The 27,422-nt window shown below is 50.5% G+C and overlaps 1 protein-coding gene across 1 annotated transcript in view; it reads right to left on the bottom strand.

The window, feature by feature from the left end:
- VWF (von Willebrand factor) overlaps positions 1-27,422 on the bottom strand; it is a 121,439-nt gene that overhangs the window by 51,532 nt on the left and 42,485 nt on the right. Inside the window, exons 12-21 of the mRNA XM_081084446.1 lie at positions 27,202-27,340; positions 26,001-26,101; positions 21,160-21,355; positions 20,300-20,515; positions 16,369-16,609; positions 14,422-14,528; positions 11,346-11,506; positions 3,823-3,926; positions 2,306-2,444; positions 1,020-1,154 (exon numbers count right to left, since the gene is read on the bottom strand). Coding sequence (XP_080940572.1) covers positions 1,020-1,154; positions 2,306-2,444; positions 3,823-3,926; positions 11,346-11,506; positions 14,422-14,528; positions 16,369-16,609; positions 20,300-20,515; positions 21,160-21,355; positions 26,001-26,101; positions 27,202-27,340 — 1,539 coding nt within the window. The remainder of the gene's footprint in view (positions 1-1,019; positions 1,155-2,305; positions 2,445-3,822; positions 3,927-11,345; positions 11,507-14,421; positions 14,529-16,368; positions 16,610-20,299; positions 20,516-21,159; positions 21,356-26,000; positions 26,102-27,201; positions 27,341-27,422) is intronic.

Raw genomic sequence — 27,422 nt, 5'->3', positions numbered from 1 at the left:
TGGGGATTGAGCCGCAACCCAGGTATTTGCCCTGACCAAGATTCGAACCATGACCCCCTGGTTCATAGGTCGATGCTCAACCACTGAGCCACACCAGCCAGGCTCAACATCTTAAACAAGATCTCCTTGGTGGTTCTCATATACCCTCTGAGAACCATGTCAAAGATTTACATGGGGCCTGGGTCTGGTTACTGCTCTTTTTAAAAAAGATTTATCTAAAAAGAACTGAAAATGTAAAAAAAAAGTAAAAATTCCCAAAACACCATCACTTCCCAAAATACAAATAATCATATATGCATATATACATATATATATATAGATATATATATAGATATATATATATATGTGAATATGTAATTGTATTCTATATATATTATGTACACATATAATTAGAAGGAAAAGTCCTCCTGCCCTTCAGTGTCCACTCCACCCTCAGAGGTAAGTACTGATCCTTATGCAGATAACATTACCACCCTTCTCCACACTTTTCACCTTCACTAAAATGGGCTCATGCTATGCATACGCATCTGTAACTTCTTATAGAATACTAGAGGCCCAGTGCATGAAATTCATGCACTGGGGGGGAGGGGGGGGGAGTCCTTCAACCCAGCTTGCACCCTCTCGCAGTCCAGGAGCCCTTAGGGGATGTTCAACTGCTGCAGAGGCGGGGGAGGCTCTCACCGCTGTGCTCACCACCGTGAATCCAGATTCTGGCTAAGCGGTGCTCCCCCTGTGGGAGCATATTGACCACCAGGAGGCAGCTTCCTGCATTGAGCGTCTGCCCCCTGGTGGTCAGTGTGCATCATAGTGACCCATCATTCCACCATTCGGTTGATTTGCATGTTAGCCTTTTATTATATAGGATGTCACAGTCATATGACACAGCTCCACCTCACACTCTTTTATGGCTGCACGATATTCCATTCACGTAAGTTCTAAACGAATGCTTGGCACATGCTCTTCACAAGCCCACAGAAGAACAAGGGGGCCTGAGGGGGGAAGGATGGGCTGCCACTCACCTCTCCATCAAACAGTTCAATCTCTCCTCCTTCCACCAGGATGGTGACCCGCTTCTTGCATTTCACTGAGGGGTAGCCACATCCCTCGTTCCCAACCAGGATCCGAAAGGTCCCAGGGTTACTGCCACAGTAATCCTGGGGGAAAGAGGTGAAATATTATTCCTGCCACCTCTCCCGAGGTCAGAAGATTGGCATCAAGTCATCTCTGGTGTGGGTGGTGAAGGCTTGGCTAGTTGCTGCTGCTGTTCACTCCCAGCATGCTCTACATGCAACTGGTCAGTGCCCCTGCTCACTCCCAGCATGCTCTACATGCAGCTGGTCAGTGACCCTGCTTACTCCCAGCATGCTCTTCACATGCTAGTCAGTGTCCCTGCTCACTCCCAGCATGCTCTGCACATGGCTAACTGGTGAAACTGCTCGCTCCCAGCATGCTCTGCACATGGCAGGTCAGGGTGCTGGTTCTGCCCCACTCCCAGCGTGCTGAGCAGGTGTGCACGCTCAGTTACCTTCACTGCCTGACTCACAGGACACTCCAGCTCAGTCTCTGAGACGAAGGCTGCTGGGTCTGTGGCCTTTCTCAGACCATACCAAGCCCCCACCCCTCCTCCTCCCAAGAATGGAGACAGAGACACCACATTTGTTTAAAGCTTCACAGAGTTAAGCCATCTTGTTCTTCATGAGAAAAGCCACCATCCCTCCTGGCTTATCACTTTGGTGTCAACCAGCAAGAGAAATTTACAGGAATTCACCCAGCAGGGAGAGGAAGGCAGAGGGCCCTCACTCACCAGCTAGGCAGTTTCTCATCCTGCTGGGCAGTGTGGCTTTCCTGTGCCCACCCTCCTTCCTGCCCATTCAGAATTGCACCAGGTTAGAAAAGAAAATGTGGAGAATGCATAGAATCAGAGAGTGGGAAGCAAACGCCAGGGGTCATTTCAACCATCCCCCTGTCCAGGGCCGCTGCATAAGGCTGTGTGGGTTAGATGCCTTGTTCTAATTCTGTTTTGGTGTTGATTTGGGCTGACAGTAGCCTTGCCCCACAACAATCCCAGTCAACAAATGAGCTTCTGTCCCATGTTTATGTCTCCATCAGGTAAAGTAAAGGAAGATGGCGATCATGTGAGGCTCGAGCCCTGACCTCTGTAGGCCCTTCTTTCAGGGGCTGGACAGTCACTGGAGAAACCAGCCCAGAGTCAATTCTATGGACAGAGCAGCAGACTCTGACCTGGAGACCCCAGACTGCACCCCCCACCTAAGGACAGCACCCTCCCCCAATCCCTCTCTCTCACCTGCACCAGAACGTACTGGCACTCCCCAGGGAACATGTATTTGAGCCCATCGAAGGTGAGGTAGTGGGCCACGCCGATGGCGGAGCACGTGGCATCACACACATGGTCCGTGCAGTTCCACTTCCGGTCCCGACAGACACTAGGAACAGAAATGGCCAGGATGGTGGGTGTGAAGGGTGTGAGGGGCCCATGTGGGCCCTGGGGGATGAGGAGGCCAGGAAGGAACATAATATTTCAGGTGCCACCCAACCTTTCAGGAAGCCTCAAGAAGTGAGGGATCCAGCAGGAGAGAGGGAAGTCATGCTGCACTTCCTTATAAGGGGGAAACTGAGGCAAAGAAGGGAACAGGTGATCCAGGCAGCCCAGGGAAGAGACCCAGACCCTCTGTAGACCGCCTGCTACAAGTTTGCTAAAGCTTGGCCTCCCTGGAAGTTGCATGAGAGTAGGCTCAGGGTCTCTACAAAACAGACACTGCCCAGCCAGTGTGCCTCAGTGGTTGAGCATCGACCTATGAACCAGGAGGTCACGGTTCAATTCCCAGTCAGGGCACATGCCCAGGTTGCAGGCTCGATCCCCAGTGTGGGGCCTGCAGAAGGCAGCCGATCAACGATTCTCATCATTGATGTTTCTATCTCTCCCTCTCCCTTCCTTTCTGAAATCAATAAAAATAAATATTTTCTAAAAACAGACACTGAGGCTGCATGCCATCCGAGGCTGATGCGGAAAACAAGACGGGCCAGCAGGAACGTTCTGAGTCGGGCAAATAATGATGAGCTGTGCTCTTCTGCCAGGAGAGGTTTTGTGTGCACAGTTATATGGTTAAATCTACAGCGACTTCCCGACTGCCACAACACCGCCTCCCACCGCCGGGTAACCGGAGCTGACATGAGGAGCCACTGTGCGTCAGAGGCGGTGAGCTCAGACCTCAGGCCCCAGACAGCTAAGCGCCTTCCTGCCTCTGCCCACATGGGCCTCTCCGTAAAGCCGTGCACAGCCCCAAAGTCAGAGACACGGTAAATGAGCAGGGCAGAGGGTTATGTGAAGGATGGCCAAGCAGAAGGGAGAAGAGAAGCCAGCCACTCTCACCAGGTGCCTTTTCAGATGGTGTCACTATAAGCACACTCACGGGCAATATGCTTAGGGGGCAATAGAAGGCCAGAGAAGGGACCTCCAACCCCACGCCCTTTGGTGACTTGGTCACATGTACAATGACTGATAGGGGGCAAGGTCCTCATCTTCTCCAGGCCCCATCTCTCTGAACGGAAACACTAACCTCTAGAAGAGTGTCCATGCAGGTGAGCACAGGTGGTGATAAAGACTCTCCCCATTTTACAGACAGAGACACAGAGGCTCAAAAAAGGAAAAAGTAACCACATTCCCTCAGATGCTGGAGGCAAGGGTCAACCTTGGCGAGGTCTGCCCCCCCCCACCCCCCAGCATCTTGACCTTCATCCCCACCTCTGCTGACTCCCCCCGCAATGGCTCAGTCCCCGCAAAAGCCTCTCCCAGGGCCTCACCAAGTGTTGCAGTTGATCTTCACCGTCTCTCCAGGAGCATACTCCTTGCCCTGGTGGAAGCAGGGACACCTTTCCAGGGCCACGCATCTATTTTCATGCCGGACCTAAGGGAAAGCGACCCAAGAGTCTTGGGGGCCACAGCGAGTGGCCCAGAGCTCTGCTGGGGAGGCAGCCTCAGCCAGAGGTCAGGCCCTGGAGCCCACGCCCAGGCAGGGCTGGGCTTGGGGGACACAGGCACCCAGCTACACGGATACTCCCTAGCTCAGCTGAAGACTCTCTGACTGCCCTCTGCTTCAGACCCTGATGGGGGCACAGTCACCGGGAACCTGAACGAAGACTCTTCGATAACATGTGTCAGAAAACTTTGAGATGCACATATTCTTAGCCCCCAAACTTCCATGCAGATGATTTCTCCGAATGTAAAAGAGTCGCGGTCAGAGGTTAACACAGAATTATTTACCATTGGGAAAAAAAAAATTGTAGCAACCAAGTATTCAACAATAGAAAAGTGATTAAATCCATTAAGGACTCACCGGGTGATGGTGTCCATGGAGCTATTAGAATGGGCCTTTGGGAGAATCTTAAAAGATGTGAGGAATACTTATGCTGTTAATATTTAAAACAGGGGAGAAAAAAACCTGTATATACATATGGTCCCAATTATGAATATATATATATATATATATATATATATATATATATATATATATATTTCAAAAATAAGACTTAAAGGAAATATAGAAGTTGCCTCCAGATGGTGGGCTAGGGGAGGGGAATTTTATTTTATTTTTGTTGGTTTTAAATATTTTTTTCCAAATGTTCTTTAATGAGCAAATACTATGTTTATAATTGAAGACAATGGACAATATACTTAATAAAATTAATGAATGAATTATTAATGCACCAAAACCAGAGTCTAGGAACTAGCTCAGGCCGCACATGTGCCCTCCTTACCCAGTCCTTGAGATCCTGACACACACACACACACACACACACACCCCACACACACACACAGAGATGCTCCACTTTCCTGCCCTCCCCCCAACACAGAGGTTACAACATGAGCATGCTATGCTCCTCTCATCGGTAGGAGTAGGGAAGAAAGACTAAGAGCTACTGGCCCCAGCGGGCTCAGGAAGAGCTGGCCAAACCCACTCTGACCCCAACATGTAGATCTGCTGCTGTCCCCCCTGCAGGAGGCAGCCCTGGGTGTTGCTCTGGTGTGGCTACTGCCAAGTGATCTAAAACAGCCTGGTCGCCCCCCAGTGAAGGGACCATGTTTGGTTCTAGAGGAACCAGAGGGTTGAGAAGATCCTAGGATGGCTCAGGACCTGTGTGACCCGGTCACTCCCCAGACAAGCTTGAGTTCCCAGGGCATGAAACAAGACGAAGCCCTGAGAACAGGTGTTCTTGGGCTGGACAAAGGGACTTTCAGGTCAAGGAGCAGAGGTTAAAATTGTGTGTGTGGGGGGGGGGGGGGGGGCTGGAGGGGGGGGGCTGGAAAGGATGGGAAAAATGACCTCCTTCACCTTCCCCATCACCTTCCTCAGCCTCAGTTGTTTTCCTGAGTCCTTAGAGCCCAAGTAAAGGGTAGAATGGAGTTGCAGAGAGTGAGGAAGGTGTCGATCAACCACATTCTTGGTAGCTTTTACCTCCTAGGGCTACTGTTCTTGGAAGATAATGAGCTTAGGCACCTAATAGGAAAGATGGCAGCTTGGTAGGATCGGGAGGGGATTTAAAAATCTGTCTTCAGGCTTCAAAGGCTGTCACAATTAGGGGTCAGTCCCACATCCTCCCAAGCTTTGCCCGCTCTGTTAGGCTGGGGCCTGCCACCTAGTGGCTACTCTAAAAATAACATAAATAATGCATCTACTGGGGAACATGGAACACTCTTACAGCTAATGGAGACCAGAAAACAAGCCTCATATCAGAAGCATTCCCTGAGACAAAAGTGTTGCAGGATGCATCGGGGTGGATTCCGGGAAACAGCCCTCACCCCACCTCGCAGAGCACATGCTGTCCCATCGCCTACAGCAGGCTGGGTAGAGGGCTCCCAGGCCTCTTCGTCTGAGTATTGTATGTTTTTACCTCTCTTCAAGATAGGCAGCCCATTGACAAAAACGTTCTGCACACCATGGCCCAGGTAGCCCTCTGCTGGCCCAGGGCTGAGTCCCGGGCAGCCCAGCCCTTCTCCAGTGAACATAAAGCTCAAATCCCAGCTTGGCCGTGAGATTACGCTGCCAGCTCCGTCTGTGCTCCTCTCTGCCCGACTTATTTTAGTAAAAGGAGATTACTAACTGGTGGATTACAATATTAAAATAGGACTGTATGATTTCACTTATATGTGGAATCTAAAAAACAGAACAAATAGAACAGAACAGAAACAGACTCATAGATGCAGAGAACAAATTGTTGCCAGAGGGGAAGGGGTTAAGGAAAAGAAAAAAAAAAAGGCGGGGGGGGGGAGATAAATCAGAGGCAAAAATTTCCAGTTATAAAATAAATAAATCATTGGGGTTGTAATGTACAGCATAGAGAATATAGTCAATAATATCGCAATAACTTTGTACAGTGTCCGGTGGTTACTAGATTGATCATGGTGATCACTTCGTTAGGCGTATGAAAGTTGGATAACTAGGTTGTATGCCTGAAATGAATATAATATTGCATGTTAACTATATTTTAATGAAAGTAAGGACCTTTAGAATGTGGACTGCTAGAAAGATGACAGAGGCATGGGAATGGATCCCTACGTCCGAGCTGCAGGGGAGACAAAGCAAACCTCGAAAGGAGAGGAGAGGTTTCCAGGCCCCACCTCAGCAGGAGGCTCCCAGCGTGGGAGAGAAGATCAGGTAACACCAACCTGAAGCATTAAAGAAATTCATGGAGATAGAAAAATAAAGGCACAATACAGGTGAACGGGGTCTGGATGGCAACTGGCCGGACACGCGGGGTAGGCTAGTAGAGCAGGCCCTAGGCGGATTTCATGGCAAGTCATGCAACTTCATGACTAAAATGAAGAGAACCCCTTCTGCCTAGTATTTGCCGCTGTGGGACACCAAAGGGTTAATAAGATAAAGTTGACAAATAACCCTTCAAAGACTTCAGAAGAAAACAGGCAGAAATAGTCGTCACTATTGTTCCTCCACTCGTGACATCTTCAGTAGGAATGACTCACACTGAGAGCATGGCACCAGGTCTTGATCAGCGCCCCCAAAAACTTGTGAAGTAGGAAGAAATGGGTTTGGGGGCTGTTACTCTTCTCTAAAAAAAGCCCCATCTTCCCTACCCCCATTCCAAAACATCAACACCACACTCAGAATGATTCATTCTTCAAAATCCTTCTTGCCTTCCTACTGTCCTTTACTCATTCTCCCACCCCATCAATCCTTCCAGCTCAATGCAGCTGATTTCAATTATATGTTCGCTAGGAAGGGGGGTGGGGGAAAGGCTGATGAAATAATTCACACTAAGGTGTGAATGACTTCCCTGAGGATTTATAAGGTTGTAAGCTTCTTTAAAGCTCTTGCTTGTTAACCAAAATGAACCTGTGCTTATTGTATTTTAGTAAGTCTGATTAGCTGACAAATTGTATGAAGTGTAGGAGATATTTTTACGATGGCAGGGGGCTTTCTTGGACCTTTTAAAATGATATCTCATAGGATTCACAATGCCCACGTGTGAGGCCCACTCTGGATGGGCCCCTGAGCCCAAGCTCTATATCTCCAAAAACAGTGCCAAGGTCTTTCCGCTCTTCATATTGGGCCTGTGAGAAAACTGGGCATCCAAGAAATTAACAAACAGGGAATTTAACACACTTCCCAGTTGCCAAAGGCATCCTTGTACCAGCAGAACGGGTACCAGTTTGGAAATGCAACCACTAGGTTTCAAAAGGGAAGTGAGCATCTCCCAGGCAGTGGTACTACACTTCCTCCACAGCACCTCCGGGCCCTGCCTCCGAAGGGTCCAATCTGGGACTCAGGAGACCAGGATTTCCACCATGCAACTATGTATCCTTGAGTGGTTCTGCTTCCTCTCTTCCTCTGGTCTCCTCCTGTGTGTTGGAAGGGGTTGAAATCCTGGGTTTGGGGTTCCTTCTCACTCTGCCCCTGGATGATGCTCCTAGAGAGGGTTCCAGCTGTAGCTGGAATGAGGACTGAACAGTGGGCAGTAGGTTGTGTTTTGCTGCCACCTCCTGGTAGAATCAGGTAAAATTCTAACTTAAAGGCAAGTGGTTCACTCAAGTACCTCTGAAACTAAAGAAAAAGACTTTAAAATTTTCTAGTGCAGCCCCATTTTATTGATCCAGTGGCCTCATAATGTGGACATTGGGGTTTCAAAAAATTGCTACCCATGTCTGAAAATTTACTAGGGCATCTCCATTCCTAATATGACTTATGGCTTTACTCCATGAACTTCTTATAATAGCCATCTTAAACCACCACTTACTAAGCAACATCCATGTGCCTGCCACTGTCATATTCTGTCCTCACAACAACCCTTCTAACCCAATCTTAGAGGTGATAGAAATCAGACACAAAGATCTTAAGTGACTTGCCACTCTATTAACGAAATGTCAGGAGCCAGATTCAAACCTAGAATTTTGGGGGTTCCAATTCAATGCCTTTTTTATGCTGCTTCTCCACCAACCACTTACCACAAGTGTGCCCACCCTCTTGTTCCATGCAAGGAGCCCTGCGCACCAGTGGCAGGATCCAATGGAGGCTGCTACTTGAGGAGTGAACCAGAAAACCTCTGCTCTAGACAGGTGCCCGGCCCTGCTCTCTCCCTGCCCCCAGCATTCTCCAGCAGGTGCTGCTGGCCTTGCAATGAGCATTGAGTGACGCTTTGAAAGGCAATCTTCAACCAAGAGCAGCACTGCTCAGAGTGTGGTCCACAGGCCGGTGTCGGTCTGTGATGATATGAGCACAGACTGGAGAGGAGGTGTTTAGAAAATCACACGCCAATCTGACTGAGTAATATACACCTGGTGTAGCTAATAAAAATCAAAGGGGTTGCCGAAACCGGTTTGGCTCAGTGGATGGAGCGTCAGCCTGCGGACTGAAGGGTCCCGGGTTCGATTCCGGTCAAGGGCATGTACCTGGGTTGCGGGCATATCCCCAGTGGGAGATGTGCAGGAGGCGGCTGATTGATGTTTCTCTCTCATCGATGTTTCTGACTCTCTGTCTCTCTCCCTTCCTCTCTGTAAAAAATCAATAAAATATATTTAAAAAAAAATCAAAGGGGTCATAGGTTGTACGTAATTGCTTTTTTTGTTTCCTGTTTCTGATTATTCTATTATATTTAGAAAAGCTTTGGTCCACAACAGATTGGAAATTTAAGAAAATGGGCCCTTTGTGTTTCTCCCATGGACTAGAGGAGCAGATGGGTCAGCCTCTGAGACTGACCCTTGGTGATTTATGAAAACAATCATGAAAGCTGTTCCTACGATTTGACAGCACTTTCTGGTTTTAAAAGTTCTTTCACATACAACTCCTTCAGGTCCACAGCAAATGTAATGAAGGCAGAACAGGAAGTGTGTCCATGTTACAGACCAGGCAACTGAGACTCAGAGAAAGAGTGGATGATTGTCCAAGAGCAAGGAGCCAGAAAGCCATGCAGCCTGGACTGAGAATGTGGCCCTCTGACCTCTGTTCCTACTCGGGGACTCTTTCTGCTCTCAGTAGACCTGCCCCACAGGAAAGAACTACTCCCTCCCCCCTTTCAGGTCCTCAGAACACAGAATTCCTGACCTCTCCCCCCAAACCCCCAGTAATGTGCCACAGCCTCACCACCTTCCACAAGGGACGGCCAAACAGAGAAGCACCCTTGGGAAAGATGTCCGCACCGTCAGATGGGCCCAAATGGGGTGTTTCCAGATCCTTTTTCTTTGCGTTGCGTCCAGGAACACGTGTCCTATGCAGCAGCCAACACGCTGTGCACTTAATAAATCACCCAGGCCTTTCTGCTCTGCCGAATCTGGCCTCTATAATTTGCACGTTAGTCGGCATCATCATGAAGCAGTTGTGAAAATAACCCAATCTCTTAGACCACGAGCTTTCTAGTTGACAAGCCCCCGAGGCTGAGGTGAGAGACAGACCCCCAAAGACGGTCCTCGGGATGTCTGCCAGAGGCTTCAGGAATGCCAGTGAGCTCCTAACAGCCCGTCCACATCCTGTACTCGAGGTCTCACTCTCCACTGGGGCTTTGGGACAATCATGCAATCATTGTGGTTATTAATATTTAACCACATGCAATCATTGTGGTTATTAATATTTAAGACTATCTGTATGCTTTCCTTCATGACAAAAAAACAACAACAAAACTCATTGAAAAGAGTCCCTGATGCTGATGCAAACTCCTGAAGGATGTCCCTTTTCTTGCCTGAGCCGCCTCGGACGTGGGAGAATGTCACCTCTAGGTATGGAGAAGGGACAGTCAAAATAAGGGGCCTTCGGGGTAAAAGGAGCACATGGAAGCTTGCACTCCTCTCTCCTATTTCTTGCCCCTCTCTTATTTCTCCTCCTCCTTACATACCTCTTTGAACAGCCTGCTTGTCCTGCCAAGGCACCAAACAAGACCTTCTAGTTTAGGGCCAATCTCTAGCTCCCTCATTAGGAGAGAGAGTTCCAGAATCTTGAGAGGCTAAGACAGAGGGGGATGTCCAGGGGAGAATGAGTGGCAGCTAGTCTCTGTCTTGGAGGAGAAAGGTTTGGTTGGAGGGAAGAGATAGACCATCTGCCCTGCACACACACAATGGCAGCCTTCCTGAGGGCCACGGGTGATGGGTCCTAGTGCCTCCCACGGAATATTGGCAACTCCCCTGGCCCTGGGCACTGCCCCTAAGCCAAGGCCTTGGGCATCATTATGCCCTTTGTAGCCATATGAGAGCCACCCTGCCCCCCTCTTATTTTTGCCTCTACAACCCCTGCCCCTCACCACTCACTTTGGGTCTGAGGAACTGTAGTCAAAGAAAGCAAGAAGACAAGATGCACTTGAAAGGGAAAATCCAGAATCTCTCCTGGTTTTCAGTGTGAAAAGAATAACATATATAATATTTTTAACTCAAAATGGCCTAAGATTAAACTTGGGAGAAGGTTAAGAAGACTTGGGCATGCTCAGACCATGGCCACCATCAGGAGGCACATAGGAGCCAGGTGGCTGCAAACCACTGTGAACCCTGAGAAAGAAGACACCTACTAAGAAGGGCTCCTGGTGGCTAAGAAAATTCTAGTAGAAGTGCCTATTTTTCACTTGAGTTTTCTGGAAATTCTTGCTTTGCTTCCCATGGCACCTCTGTGCACTAAGCATTTTTGTCAGATCTCATCAGGATCAAACCCAGACAGTTTCCTACCATCTCCCTTCCTGACCTTGGCGGCTGACTCAGCCAAGGGACCTCCCCGACCCCTGCCCCCATTACCACTGCCACCTGGTTCCCACCCTGGCTTAACTCTTGTCTCTTCCTCTCTCTGCCTACAGGAAAATGGACAACTGCCGACCCCTGGCAGCAGTGGGTGGCTCACCATGCCCGGGGGACAGAGGCAGCCGGAGACGCAGCCCGTGCTCATGCACTCCAGGTCGTAGTTCTGGCAGGTTTTGGCACATTCCAGCCCTTCAGCCCGCGGGTTGTCAGCAGGACACACCAACTTGACCATGGGGGGCCGGCAGGACAAGCTCCTTTTACCTTGGAGATGGGAAAATCAAAGAGGCCATCAGTGACTGGGTGAATAGACCTACCTTCTATACTGTCCTGTGGTCCCCTGGGTGCGGTCACTCCATTCCAGAGACACAGAGCTGCCCTTTCCTGGGATGGGGTGCTGCCCTACCTCCTGTGGGTCTAGTCTGAGCTGGGTTCCTTGTGTGGGGCCAGATGGCAGCCTCGTCTACTCAACCGAGCTTCTGACCTTTGCCTACACTGAAGGTGTCTCTCTGGATCCCAGCATCCCTCTGATGGCCACACTCCACATCTCCCTTCACCCTGCTATAGCGGGTTGCATTGAACCAGGATGCGTGGTAGAAATGTCCAGACTCAAGCTTTAAAGGACCTGGGTTTGGGTGCTAAAAAGGAACCTCTATGGGCCCCAACAGGACATTACTAAAATTGTTTCCACTAACTTCGTCACAAAAACTTGAAAGGGGCCTTTGCTCACATGTCACCCTTTGTCCAGCCACTGGCCATCCCAGCAACTCTATTTACATTTGCAACACTCCATCCCTTAAGACCCCCGCTGACCTCCCTGCTTTCCCATTCTCCACTTGACCACCATCTGATATACCATATATTTTACTTATTTCCCACCCCACCCACTAGAATATGTGCTCCATGAGCACAGGGTTTCTTATTTATTTTGTTCATTGATATATCATATTTCCTGACAATTAGCAGGTATAATGGCTGATTGAATAAATAATGACAGCAGATGACTGATACAACCTCTTTCTTTCAAAAATCCTGATGCACTTCATAGCATGTATATCTTACTAGACATACCACTTACAATCTCCTGTGGGCACAGAAGCCAGAATCTCTAGCCTTATTTTTTAAATATGTTTTATTGATTTTATTACTTAAACATTTTTTATTGATTTCAGAGAGGAAAGGAGAGGGAAAGAGAGAGAGAGGAACATCAATGATGAGAGAGAATCATTGATTGTCTGGTTCCTGCATGCTCCCCTACTTGGAATAGAGCCAGCAACCCAGGCAAGTGGCCTTGACTGGAATCAAACCTGGGACCCTTTAGTCTGCAGGCCAATGCTCTCCCAGTGGTCGGCAAACTGCGGCCCCTTGAGTGTGGCTCTTCCACAAAATACTACATGCGGGCGCACTCGTACAGTGCGATTGAAACTTCCTGGCCACACTCAAGGGGCCAAAGAGCTGCATGTGGCTCGCGAGCCGCAGTGTGCCGAACACTGCTCTATCCACAGAGCCAAATCAGCTAGGACTCTAGCCTTATTTTTATATGGAAACTTTTTGTTGAGAAATTGAAACCCTAAAAGATTAAATGGCTTTTCCAAGTCACACAACATTTTAGGAATTTCCTGACTTTGAAAAGGATGATCCCTTCCAGTGACTAGATTAGAAGATTCTGAGAGTTAAAGACAGACCCAAGAGACACAATGAAAGGGAAAGGGGGAATGTGACCAAGATGCTTCAATAAAAGACAGCATGAAGGAGACAGAGGCAGGCTACAGTGACCTGCAGGTTTACTATGGGCTGAATGTTTGGGTCCCCAAAAATCCATATGTTGAAATCCTAACCCCCAAATGTGATGATATTAGAAGGTGAGGCCTTTGGGAGGTGATTAGGTCATAAGGCTGGAACCCTCACAAATGTGATTAGTGCCCTTATGAGACTCCACAGAACTCCTTAGCCCCATCCACCATGTGAGGACACAGCGAGAAGGCATCAGCTATGAGCCAGGAAGAGGACCCCCAGCCAACCATGCTGACACCCTGGTCTCAGACTTTCAGCCTCCAGAACTGTCAGCTATAAATTCCTGTTTATAAGCCACCAGGCTGTGGTGCTTTGTTATAGCAGGCTGAACAGAATAGGACAAGGTCAGAAGTTTTTCTTTCAACTTGTGAGCCACCCAGTGCTTGGAACCTTGACCCAGCTCCAGACTGAGAGATGCCTCCCAATCCATCATGTGGGGGAGCCAGTCTTCTCACCCAGGGCAAGCTGGCAGACAAACACATGGCACAGAGCGGGGCCACAAGGAAAGAGGGCATCTTGAAGAAAGTGAGAGGCAGAAAGAGGAGAGGCCAAGCTAGAGGTTGAAAATAGCCCATTTAGCTGCCTAAAGCAGTGGTTCTCAGCCTTCTGGCCCTTTAAATACAGTTCCTCATGTTGTGACCCAACCATAAAATTATTTTCGTTGCTACTTCATAACTGTAATGTTGCTACTGTTATGAATCGTAATGTAAATTTTTGATATACAGGATGGTCTTAGGCGACCCCTGTGAAAGGGTCATTCGACCACCAAAGGGGTCGAGACCCACAGGTTGAGAACCGCTAAAGGCATTCTCTCCCGGCTACTGGGAGGGCCTATCTAAGCAAGGGTGACCCATAAATGTGAATATGGTCCCACCAGGGCTGGCCCGGCCCCTTCTCTCTTCCAGGCCTTGTCCTTAAACAGCAGCAACTATTAGGACCTTCGAACTGAGAGAGACAGGTCCAAACTCTCCTCTTTCAAATACACTTTCTAAAGAAGTGTCCTTGCCAGCAAGTCCTTAGGGAAAAGGAGGCCATTGCAGGCAGGTGTTTTCACCTCAATCAAGGTGACCGACTCACCCAGAGCTGCTCACCATGGGCTGAGGTCACCATGGGCAAATTAGAGGCCTCACTGAACCCACCTGCAGATAATTCAGTCTTTCCCGGGTCACAAAAGAAAATTCGTCCTGCCTCAACAACTTGGGTTCACACATACCAAGAAAGGTGTGTCTAGTCCTGAGAGTCACTCACACGAACAGAAATAGTGGCGATCCTGACCTGTGTCTGAATGGACACGCACCTCGGGCAGCAGCCCAGCCCTCTCCCCTCGCCATGCATGAGAAGTCTGTGTGGCGGGAGGAAGCGCCCTTCCAGGGGCCAGTACTCACTGCGGTGAGACAGGGGACCGAGAGGACCGCTGAGGACAATGTGCTGTGGCAACAGGCTTCCCGGGGCTCCGCTCGTGCTGCAGTGCATGAAGCCGTCCTCACAGTAGCTGCAGAGGAAAAACACAGCTCAGCTTTGCAAGAGCGGCTACAACCACCAACTCTGTCTCCTCGCCTCCCACTCACTCTGGGCTCCTTTTCCTAGAACTTAGCACGCTGTAGCTTGACATATATTTGGGTTTTTATTGGTTAACATCTCTCTCTGTCTTGGACCATAAGATCCAAGAATGCAGAAGCCATGACTGCTCTTGCTCGCCATTTTATCCCCAGCATCCAGCATAGGCTTTGCATAAAGGACTCGATTTTTTATTTTTTTATTTTTTTTCTATCTTCCAATCCCAGCCCTGTCCCCTAACATGGGTATCTATTTTCCTAGCATCTAGTCTCCTAAATGGTCCCCAATGATCCCACATCCTGGTAGCCACACCCCTGTGTAATCTCCTCCTCCACTGTACAAAGTTTGGTCTGTGTGACCAACAGTACATGGCAGTAGCGACATACCATATGTCACTTAAGATGAGGTTATAAAAGACTGTGGCTTCCATCTCCCTTGAATTACTCACTCTGGGGGAACCACGCCATGAGCAACCTTTTCCTGTTCTGAAGGAGTAGAGATTTTTGTCTCTGTTATGGTGAGTCTACCAAGTACTAGTTATTTCATCTCAAAACATTGGTTCTACCTACTTTTTGCCAGAACTGTATTAGGTGTTGGGGATCTGGGTCTGACATATGTTCTCTACCCCTGGGGAGGTCACAGTCTAGAAGGATAATCAACACATTTCACTGAAATCAAGTCTAATGACCTCAATTGCTTTAATACAAGTGTAAACAGCCTGTTGGGGGTACTTAAATTGAGAGGGGCTGCAAGTTAATCTCACTGGAATGATGAGAAAAGTTTTATACCAAATGCAACACGCAGACCTTGTTTGAGCCTTGATTCAAATGAACCAATTAAAAATAGACATTTTGAGACAATCAGGAAAAAAGTGAACATGGATTGAATGTTAAATGTTATCAAGGAACTATTGTTAATGTTAGGTTTTTATAAGTACTATCTATTAGAAATACATACTGAAGTTTTTTCACATGAAATGAGGTAATAGCTCGGGTTTTCTGTAAACTACTCCAGCCTCAAAGGGAAGGAGGGAGTAGATAAACTAAGAATGACAGTGCTGATAATCACTGAAGCTGGGGTGAATGCATTAGGGATCCTTACGCTATTCTCTCTCTTTTATGTCTGTGTGAAATTTTCCAGAGTCAGGACATTTTAACTGTTCTCCCTAGTAGACTGGCAGCTCCCTTGGGGCCCACACTGTCTGTTCATCTTTAGCTGTCCCGTCTCTAGCCCAGCACCAGGGACTGAGCAGGTGCCAAGGAAGTGTTTGCCCAACAAAGCTTCTGCTACAAATTTTTTCTGTGACCATGACAACCCTGCAGAAACTGGCCGTGACAGAGGGCCTGGACGAAGGGCAGCAAGAAGCAGGCACTATTTAGAGCTATTTTTCAAGAACGTGCACAAGCCAGTCGGGACAGCAATGCACCACTGAGGCAACACTTCTGTGATGTCTTTTCTTCTGGTTCAAATGTTTCAACCTGAGCCACTGACAAGAGGCTGAAGGGGAGAGGGACAAGGAAAGCCCGCGTTTCATGTTCTAGAAAAGGGCCCAACACATGATTGTTGGCAATAAAAATCAAGGAATCCTATTGCCAGCCCACAGTTCTAGTTTCCCACGTAGCAAGAAAGTCAGAAGACCTGGGCGCAGTCCCAGCTCTGCTCTGACTTCCTGTGCAACTGCAGACAAATCACTCCCGTTCTGAGGCCTCAGCTTACCCATCTGTGAAATGAAGGACTTGGGGGACCATTTTTCTTTCGCTGGTGCTTGCACTTACCACATGGTGTGGTGGTCTGAGAAGATGTCTTCGGGCTGGAAGATCTCACCATCATAGTAACAGGGGCACTGGGCCTTAGGCACGCAGTCTCCCCTCTCATCCAGGTAGAGTCCGGGGGGACAGAAGCAGCCCTCCAGGCAGAGCTCGGTGCATTCCTCATCCGGGTAAGAGAGGGAGCGGCAGGTCATGTTGCAGGGGGTCCCACACTGCAGGTACACCTGACCCTGTGGGCAGCTCAGCGCTAGGAGAGAGGGAGAGGAAGGAGGGCTCAGTGGAAACATTAAGATGACAAGGACTTGGGGTGGCCCCTGGCAGCTGTGACCCCCCCCCCAATTATATCTGTATGGTCACTGCTTTTCTTTCCCACTATGAGCAAAACTGTATCTTTATGCTCACAAATGTCTATTATAATTAGGGATACACATATTTTCTCTGCATAACCAGAAGGGTCATGCTAGTCATCGCTGAATCCTCAAAACCTGGGACACAGTAGAGATCCTGCTGGGTTGTGAAGCTGTGAATATTAAAAGGAACAAGGATTAATGGGCAAGGGCATTTCTCCAATGATGATAATAACATAATGGCCATAATTTTTTTGAGCACCTATTGAACAGCCTGCTCTTTACACAAGTTTTATGCCTTTCACACCTCTTGCAGTGAGTTAGATCTCATATCCCCCTTTCTACGGATAAGAAAACTGTCGCTTAAGCTGAGTGCCTTGTCAGGGTCATGCCTCGAAGGCAGAGCAGAGGCAAGATTGGAACCCAGCTCTCTGTGAACCAAAAGCTCATGCTCCTAATCATTAGGCTCTAAAAGGTAACACTCCCTTAGGAGCCATGCTTTGGGGGACACACCAGTCACAGAGAGCAGGGACGCTCAGACTGAGTCCAGCGAAGTGGCCAGCACCCATGTGCCCATAGCCTCCCTCTCCCTGGCCTCCCACATAGAAATAGCACAGCAGACAAAAGGCAGAAGGAAGCACAGCAAAGTAGCTAAGAAAGGGGGCTCTGTAACCCAAATTCCTGGGTTCAAGCCCCAGTTCTGCCATCAGTTAGCGAGGTGGCTTTGAGTAGTTTCCTCCCTGGAATATGATGGCAGTACCCACCTGGATTGTTGGGGCAGTTACGTGAGCTAACGTGTTCAGAGGAATGCCTGGCCCAGGGCAAATGTTCCCTGCTGTTATTGCGTTATGATTATCCTGGAGACGTAGCCCCAGCTCAGGTGGGAGGGGTGTTCCAGAGGAAGGTCTGGGCCTGAGAGACGGGCCCTCCTGGATTCTGGCGGACACATAACCTACCCTCTGTGCTCCCAGCAGTCTCATGGGCACCCCGATGATGCAATTCTTTACTGGGAGGTGTGGGAGCAAACTGCTTCCCTGTTGCCAATCGCTGTTGTCCAAGAAATGAGACCCTCGCTCTGGGGACACTGCTCCTGGGGCCATTAGGATCCTTCCCCTCCATTAGAATCCATTTCTACTGTGAAGCTCACTGGCGGAGCATTTCACAGAAGCTGTAAAAGACAGCCCTGCCCTGAACCTCAGAAATGAGGGGGGCCTCTCCAGAGGTGCCCCGCAGCCTCCCCTCCTGCACCTGCTCTGGGCCTGGTATTTGAGGGTAGCTGGGGAGGGAGGGGCCTCTGTAACCATATTACATATAGATTGTCCTCTGGACCAGCAGAGAGGTCGGGTCATTGGGTAAATAATTAGGGCAAGGGTGGGTGAAGATGGGGTGTGTTGGGCAATAAAGATGGAAGTCCCTTTCAGTCCATTGAACCCACCATGATAAGGGCACATTTCGCCCATTAAAGGAGCAGCTGGACCCAAGAGCTGCTTTTACGCTCTGATGGGCTGTCGCTAGAGCTGGCTTGGAGCCGCGTTAAATGGTTCCTTCCCCCAGAAGAATGCACAGCTCCGTCCCAGTGTGCTCCCACTGTGTGCCAAGGGCTCAGGGATGCAGAGATGGTAAAGCTTGGTCCCTGCCTTCCAGGAGCCCACAAAGCAGCTACTAGTATGTGATCAGTCCTTGCTCCGTGAGTGTCTCCAGTTGGTGTGACTGCTCCTTCTGGATGGAGTCAGTGATTTAGGGAGCTGTTTTTTCTCAGGAAGACAAAGTGAGAAACAGGATGAATCCAAGAGTCCTGCCCACCCTCCTTGGGCTCAGAAGACCAACCCAAGGCCATCTGGTTCACCTCCACATAAACCCATAGAGACAGATTTCTCTTCCATATCTTAAAGCCTCAGGAGTCAGGGAACTCTCTAATCCAATCTCAGTCCCTGTGAAAGCTGTTATCCATGGAGGCTAAGAACAGCTTCTCTTAGGTGATTAAAGAATATTTAGGTAAGTCCTCAGCATTCTGGGAGAATGTCCTAAAGTAGGAAGTCCTTCGGATGCTATCGCACACTGATCAGGCATCATTTCTAATATTGCTGGACAAGCAAAGCAGATTCACAAACATCACATCATTTACCCCTCATTACTGTCCCCAATTTCTAAACAGCAAACACTCATGAGGACCTAAAGTCTGGACAGGGAAGTGAAGGGCTCAAGATCTCATGCTGGCAAGTGACAGGCAAGTAGCCAGAAGGCCTCAGCCTTTTTGTGGGATTGCTTTGACTCAAAACATGAGTTGGTTCAATAAACCCCATACCTAAACTCCTCTTCAAATACATGATATTAAGTCCTTTCACCATTCCTCATAGCTCCTATTTTCCTGCTTCTGTCAAGACCACCAAATTTTTGTCTCCAAACACATCTACCTAGCCCAGGGGTGGGCAAACTTTTTGACTCGAGGGCCACAATGGGTTCTTAAACTGGACCGGAGGGCCGGAACAAAAGCATGGATGGACTGTTTGTGTGAACTAATATAAATTCAAAGTAAACATCATTACATAAAAGGGTACGGTCTTTTTTTTTAAAGTTTTATTCATTTCAAATGGGCCGGATCCGGCCCACAGGCCATAGTTTGCCCATGGCTGACCTAGCCCTAAAAATGACAATATCCACCACACCGTATCCTTCTGGAATACCTTCCTCACTTCTATGCATCATACTACTATTCTAGCATGGAAACAACTCTTTTATGCCAAAAAAAAAAAGTATTTTAAAAACCTAACCTAGTATGCCACCTCCAGAAAGCCTTCCTTGGTTGCCCCTGCAGTAACCTAAGTATCATTTCACTCAGTGTATTAGGAAACTAGTAGGGAACCAGACCCATCTGTGTCTCAAAAAGGAAGATTCAGGTTCTATGCCACTGCCATTTCCTCACCACACTGGGCACTCAGCAATTATCCCCTGAGCAACTACATTAACAACAAAAAGTGAGCACAATCCATCCTCTCGGGGGACCGGAGCATGGGGTAGATCCAACTCTCCTGCCAGAACTAACAGGGCAGAGTGAGACTCTAATGATGTCACTCCACTTCACACGGCTTTATACAATGCCGGAGATTTGGTCCAGGAGTCCACCGATGGTTCGTCTGAACTTAAGAGCAAAGGATTGGCGCGTGCCTGTCCCCTTGCCTTCATCGGGATGCAGGGACCCACTCACTCCACAGTCTGGCCATACATGCAGCCAACACTAGGTGGCAGCAGCCACAGGAAATCTCAGCTTGGCAGGAACACCAATGTTCTAGGCCTCCAGGTAAGGGGTCCAACTTGCCCTCCTGAAACAGTGGGAGTAGCCAGGCTGTCCTATGGGTGAGCCAGTTCCTCCCCGCCCCCCGCTCCCTGTGTCCTGCTGGGAGATGGGAATGCAATGTGGCTGCAAATGAACTGTTCCCACAGGCTATGCCTGTCAGATGCCCCTGGGCCCGGTTCGGAATGCAGGAATGTGGACAGAGCAGAGTAAAGGCCATGTGCATGGAGAGGGAGGGCATCCGCGGCAGATTCTGTTGGGTTTCGGGGAGGGGGTGGCAGGCAGGGAGGGCACCCACCACAGAAGCTGGGCTCCCGCCACGCGACGTGCACCCCTTTCCGGGCACAGGCAGCGGCGTAGTTGGCCACGGCGCTGCACAGGCAGTCCCGGCCGTCGGAGCAGGAGCAGACGTCGTAGTGACAGTTCTGCAGGTAGGGCAGCGGGCCCACGGCGTGGTGGCAGGCCTCGAACTTGGGGGACGTCAGGAGAGAGCACGCCTCCTCCGCGAACTTGGCTGTGGGGGAGGGGAGAGAGGGGGAGCCGGGCTTAGCGAGGGCACGGCCACAGCCTGGGTGCCCCGCGCCCCCAGGGATAACGTGGCCTCCTACTCTGCGATCCTCATCCCAGCTTCTCCCTCCGCAGCACATGCCGCCGAAACACCCCTTGGCTCTGTGATTTTTCTTCCCTGGTCAATATCCTTCCTAATTACATTCGGCTTAAATTCATAAGAAGCTGTATGGCCAGGGCACACCTCCTGGCAGAGGGAGAAATAGTGCCACGAGGGGCCGGGTAAGCTGGGGACCTTCGCGTCGGGCTGACATGTCCCAGCAGATGACTCTGCAAAAGGCTCCTCCAGTGCATTTATCTGACGATAATTTAATTCAGTTTGGTGGCTGCTGCCCCAACAGACTGAGAAGGTTCAGGGCCGGGAACTACGTCCTGTTCTTTCCTGTCCCAGAATCTGGCCCACGGAGGGTGCCCAATAAAGGGGCTTTGAAGAATAAAGAATAATCCAGATGCGGATCATCAAATGCTGGTGGGGAAAAAACCCAGCGCTTCCCTCCCCAGCGCCGGGCGCCCCGCCCCGTGGAGCGCGTGGGAACGTGGGGATCTCGGGGCTCCGCGGGGACCTCGCTCTCCGCGGGCTCACGCACGTACCCAGGCGCGGGTTGAGCTTGCAGGGGTCGCTGTGCTGCTGCCGCAGGTCCGCGCAGTCCGCGTGCAGCTTCCACGCGTTCCCGAAGTCCTCCACCAGGGGCTCCACCAGCCCCGCGGGCGTGCGGAAGTCGTCGCCCTTGTTGCCGTTGAAGTTCCCGCACAGGCCGCAGGTCCTCCCCGCGTAGACCGGGGACAGCTGCGGGGAGAGAGGCCGCCTGGAGGAGCTGCCGCAGACGCAGCCGCGGCTCCTTTCGCTAGAGAAGTGGCTTTAATAACAAACGCTCCCGCTCCCGGGTGAGAGATGCGTACGGAGTTAGGCCCGCAGCTAAGCCCTGGGCTGCAGGAGGAAGAGAAGAGCTGAGCGCAAGATGGTTTCCCACCAGCTCCAACCCCGTTCTTAAACCGGCAGTCAGAGACCCGGCTGCTGCGCGGCATTTTAGAGAACAGGCAGTCATTTACTGACGGCGACACCGAGTCCAAGGGAGGGAGAGGATCTTGCCTGAGGTCAGGGAGCTGGGACCAGTAGCCAGGTTGACGCCACCCTCGCCTGTCAGAGCAGATGCCTGTGCCAATGGGCCCTGGCACCCACGGGAATCAAGTGTAAAGTCAATGTCTTTATTGGGCATTCATATCGGTCACACATGGGGGCCAAAGAGGCTGAGTCGGCTATGGGTCAAGTCCTCTCAGAGCTCACATTTGGTGACAAAGAATAACACCTTCTGGCCCCGCTGGCATGGCTCAGTGGTTGAGCTTCAACCTATGAATCGGGAAGTCAGAGTTCAATTCCCGGTTAGGGCACATGCCCTCGATCCCCCGTAGAGGGGCATGCAGGAGGCAATGATTCTCGTCATTGGTGTTTCTATTTCTCCCTCTCCCTTCCGCTCTGAAATCAATAAAAATATATTTTTTAAAAATCAATAACACCTTCCCATCTGTACTTAGCTCGGCCACTGAGTGTCACTGAAGAAAAAAGGCCCTAAGCCACGAGGACTGTAGGGGTTGCGATTGGTGGAGGTGGGGTCTCTAGGGGGTGTGATTGGAGGAGGTGGGGTCTCTAGGGGTTGTGATTGGAGGAGGTGGGGTCTCTAGGGGGTGTGATTGGAGGAGGTGGGGTCTCTAGGGGTTGTGATTGGAGGAGGTGGGGTCTCTAGGGGTTGTGATTGGAGGAGGTGAGGTCTCTAGGGGTTGTGATTGGAGGAGGTGGGGTCGCTAGGGGTTGTGATTGGAGGAGGTGGGGTTTCTAGGGGGTGTGATTGGAGGAGGTGGGGTCTCTGGAGCACCCTCTGGAGGGTGACCTGGGGGGGTCCTGGGGTCCAACTCCAGGTCATTGGCTTGTGGCTCCTTCTCCATGCTTCTGCACGCAAAATGCACACTCAGGGACAAGCTGGGGAGTCGAGCCTGTCTCTCTGGGGCATCACTGGTGTGTATTGAGAGGGCCTGGTTTAAAGATGGCACAGGGGTGGGGCCCCAAGTCCTGTCTGCTGCCCTGCATGTAATCCATGCAGCTGAACGGGGTCCCTGTGTTCTGAAACCCTCATGCGTGGCCTGGACCCTGTGTGGTCATCTCTTGGATGACACCTTCCAGCTTCCAGCTCTGATTTAACAAAATGCAGGAGGAACAATCTAGCGGAAGGTTCTGGACCCATAAAAAGTGTATCCAAGTAAATATCATTAATGCGAAAGAGGGTGATGTATGGTTCCTTGTTTGCTTTACAATGATCAAGTGTTGGCCCCCGAGGCACCCAGGCCTCCCCTGACAGTCCTATTTAAAATGTAACTCCTCCTGGCCCTGGCACTTCTTGCCCCCTCCTCTGCTTTATTGATCTCCCCAGGATTTACCACCTTCTAATACATGATCTAATTTACTTGCTGGTTTTGTTTATTGTCTGTCTCCCCCACTGGAATTTACACTAAATGAGGCAAGGATTCTTGTCTGTTTTGTTTCACTGTTGTAACCTCAGCCTTGCCAGTGATGTCTGTGGGCACACAATAAGTATGTGTTGAAGAAATGAATGCTTCAACAAATGACTGAATGAGTTCATGAATGAATGAGTGAGGCTGAAATGCATTGCCAACAGTCAGGGCCAGCCCTGAGCAAAGCAGCAAAATCGGTGACGACTCTTCCTCCTCACCTGCATCTCAGCACCCTCTCTTTCCTCCTCATTCTCAGGCCTCAGTGACGACCTACCCCCGAAGTGCCCTCCTGTTCATCCCTCCAGGCCTGCTATCACTCCCATGCCCCACTCTTTAAATGATGTCTTCTTCCATCCCCTTGGCCTGTCGCAGGGGTCAGCTTGCCCGGGGATGAAGAGTGGGTGTATCCATGGACATCAGGCAGGGGCTGGCCACCAGCCCTACATTAGCCCAACACCAGAGACTTCCAGAACACGCTTGCTATTTGAAATTAACCTCGGATCAGTGATACTTCTGATAACTGTCAGAGGTGCTTTCTACACTGCTCTGTCTATGGCTGAGTTGGGCCCTGGGTCTCAACCAACGGAGCCCGGATAACCTGGCCCTCAGGGATGGGGCATCTATACCTCACAGGCTGAAAGGAGAGCAGGGAGCCCCCACAGCACCTGGCCGGCCTCCTCTCTGTTAGGTGTGCTCACCCTGCTCCTCCCCATGACCTGTTTTCAGCTAGAGTCCTCCACTGGGCAGCCCCCACAAACCCCGGGATCAACACGGTGATGCGCCTGCCTCCTGGTCCATCCACAAATGCCCCCTTTTGTCCTCCAGACCAAAACACCGAGGGTGTTTCCACAGCCACAGGGTTATCTGCTCCTGTCCTGAATCTTGACCAGTGGAGTCCTCCTTCTGTTAGCTAAACGGACTGAAACCCAGCCCCAAAGACAACCCTGCATTCCATTCCCACAGAAAGAGTCTTCTCGGGAGAGAGAGAGAACAGAGAAACCCGAAGAGAACAGCCACCCGGACAAGATGTATGGGCCTGCTGACTCAGGGAGAAATCACACCGATGGAGAGCGCCCTCTGTGGGGAGGGCAGGTTCCTGAGAAAGTGACATGCTATTGAGACACCTCCCTTCAAGACAAGTGAGCAGGAGTGGACATTAGAAACCCAAGTTCCAGTCCTCACTCTGCAACCGAATAGCCATGGGACTGGGCAAGTCACTTTCTTGCTCCAAAAATGATGAGTCTTTATTTCCAACTGTAAATGAGGGGCTGACAAGATCTCCTCGTGCTTGGTCATAGGGTTTATTTTTTACAAAAGGGGGGGGGGGGGAAGGAAGTTAATTTGGAACTCTCTTGGGGACTTTTAAAACAAGAGGAAGAACATGACATCATCAGGATGGAGGACGCCAGGAACTCATCGGGGAAACCCTAGACGCTCATCACAGTATTATACCCTCAAGCCCTGTGGAATCTGGTACTCGGGGACACAGAAGGGGACTCTTCAGGGATCCTAGGAATGACATAGGGCAATGGTTCTCAGAGTGTGGTCTCAGGAGGGTCTCTGATGCCCTTTCCAGGGACCCTGCAGGCCAAAATATTTTCATAATAACACAAAGACAGTGTTTGGCTTTGTCCCTCTCATTCTCTTGTAAGTGTGAAGTGGTATTTCCCAGAGGCAACATGACAAGTAACATCGCAAAGATTGAATATGTACAGAAGTGGCTGTGAGACCAGCTGTCTTCTATTAAGCCAGCCATTAAAGAAATTTGCAGAATTGTAGAACAAGGGTATTCTTCTCACTGCTTTTTGTTTTGGGAAAAAGTTTCCCCACCCCCGAAAAATGTTATTTATATTAATGGGTAGTGGGCTTATTATTGTTATTTCTTTTTTTTAATATATTTTATTGATTTTTTACAGAGAGAAAGAGAGAGAGATAGAGAGTTAGAAACATCGATGAGAGAGAAACATCGATCAGCTGCCTCCTGCACATCCCCCACTGGGGAAGTGCCCACAACCCAGGTACATGCCCTTGACCGGAATCGAACCCGGGACCTTTCAGTCCGCAGGCCGACGCTCTATCCACTGAGCCAAACCGGTTTTGGCTATTATTGTTATTTCTAAACAAATTCCCAAGTACATATTTTAAATGTCTCTGGTTTAACTTCTAATCTGGTAAATATCAGTAGACATAAGCTTCATAAGAGTTCTTGAGGTCCTCAATCATTTTTTAAAGGACAAAGGCACCTGAAGACCAAAAAGGGAGCAGGACTGGTCTAGTGGGCAGGTTGCCACCCAGAGAGCTGCTGGGCTCTGCCCCCAGCCAGTGTGCAGCACTGGACACGCCTCCCAACCTCCAGGAGCCCTGGTTGCTTTGTTTATAAAATGGCAGTGACAATTCCGAAAAAAATATAGAGATCGCTATCTAATTGTGACCCCATCACTACGGAGAGCAAGGGGAAGTAGCCCTGGACTGCACAGGCCCAGGGCCCAGGTGTGGGATCTGGTGATGCCCAGTGCAGCCCTCCCTGGGCAGTGGGACGGCTTTGTCCCCTATGGGTGCACGACACAGGCTTGGCTGTGAGTGCCAATCTGGCTCTTCCCTTGCTGCCCCAGAAACCTGCTCCCAGGTTTTGTTGCAGCCAAGAGGCCCAGCAGCAAATCTGCCCTTCCCAGCCCCTTGGGAGCCCACCTCCTCAGAAGGCCCTAGGGGTACCAGAGCCCCAGGCGTGAGAACCCCTAGGACAAACAAGGAGCGTCCAGACAGCAAACACCAGCCTCTGGGAAACAAGAGAGGCCTGTTCCTCCCTCTGGGGGCATAGGCCCTGCGGAGAAATGAATTCTTCTCCCACACACAAAGCCACTCTGCCCACAGCACAAGGGGCACTTTGTAAGGCTGGCCTGCGGGGAGGCAGTGATCAGAGGGCCTACCTTCACCAGCAGTCTCCCGCGGCCGTCCCAGTCCATCTGCAGGTCTTCCCCGTAGCTGAGGCGCGCAGAGGCCATCACGGTGTGCTGGATGCGGAGGTCACCTACAACCGAGAGGGGCAGAATTTGGGCTGAGATGGGGAGAGGGCAGCGTGGTGGCAGGCAGATGTATCCTGGGGAGAGATGGGGTGCCTCACGAAGAACTGTAGCAATGAAAGCAATCCGTTATGGGGACGATGGAGGTGTCCCGGAACCTGATGGGGGTCTCAGGAGGATGGGTGTAGTGCAAGTAGGATTCCCCAAGAAGGTGCCTCTGTATTCGTGCTGTGGCCTGCCATTCCCCCTATTGCCACAAGGCGGCGGCCGCGGCTTGTGCATCCAGAGCTTGCACAGGTGCCCTGAGCCAAGGATCTGTCTCCCATTGAACCCCTGAGGCCTGAGCATTTCTTAGGCCCCTCTGCTGCTGCACGACCCTTCCAGACGGAGTGACTCCGTCCTCACAGCTGAGCGATACTGTGCGCCCTGGAGGAACATGTCATCTCATGGGCAGACACACAGCGTTAAACTGACACACGGGCATGCTGTGTGCCCACTGGCCCCAGTTCACCGGCTGTGAGCAATGCCAGGACAATGGGCCGATGGCCATGAAGAAGAAGACAAGGGGAGGGGTCTGAGAGCCACTTTGAGGGTGACGTTTGAGACCATGCTGGGCAAAATGGCACAGTGCAGCCTGGCAAAGCACTGGACAGGTAGGTTGCTCCCTGCCGTGGGTCACAGGGTCACCTGGCTCTGTCCCATGACATCCAAGGGTCTTACTCATCACCAGCCATTCCTCCAACCTCTCGGTGACAGGCTTTGATCCTTTTCCACCTCAAAGTAGAACCAGAAACATGAAACCCAACCCTCAATTGTCCCCTTGGCTCAAGCTGAGTGGAGAACCGTCTGGGTCCTGCTTTCCCTCTACACTCTCTCCCAGGCCTGGAGCAGCCTCCTCGTCTCCAGCATCCAGCCATCTTCCTGCACTTGTCCTCCTCCTCCAGGAAGCCTTCCATTCTTACAGCGATTGATGCCAAGGATACCCAGCCTGCCCTCCAGAGATAGCACTCTCCCATGTTTCTACGGAAGGGGAAGCAGTGAGCACGGCTGAGGGGCAGGTGCTGTGGGACCTGGGTCAGCCCAGCCTGTAAGAGGAGGAGGCACCCACCTTGCAGGAGGGGTAGCTGGACATCCTGGCCATCTATGGCGATTCCTCCCCCGTGCTTCAGCTTCACCAGGCTGTTGCGCAGGCTGGGCAGGCGGGCGGTGACTGAGCGGGTGCAGACAGCATCAGGGTCATCGGCACACTGCCATGAGGGGATGCAGAGTGACGTCACCACACCCCGCCAGCCCAGCATCCCAGCCCAGGACCCCTGGACTCAGAGAAAG

This window comes from Myotis nattereri (genome assembly GCF_964212035.1).
Source record: "Myotis nattereri genome assembly, chromosome: 2".
Taxonomy (NCBI): Eukaryota; Metazoa; Chordata; class Mammalia; order Chiroptera; family Vespertilionidae; genus Myotis; species Myotis nattereri.
Note: the sequence above shows the minus strand (reverse complement) of the source record. Positions and strands in the feature narration are given on the sequence as shown.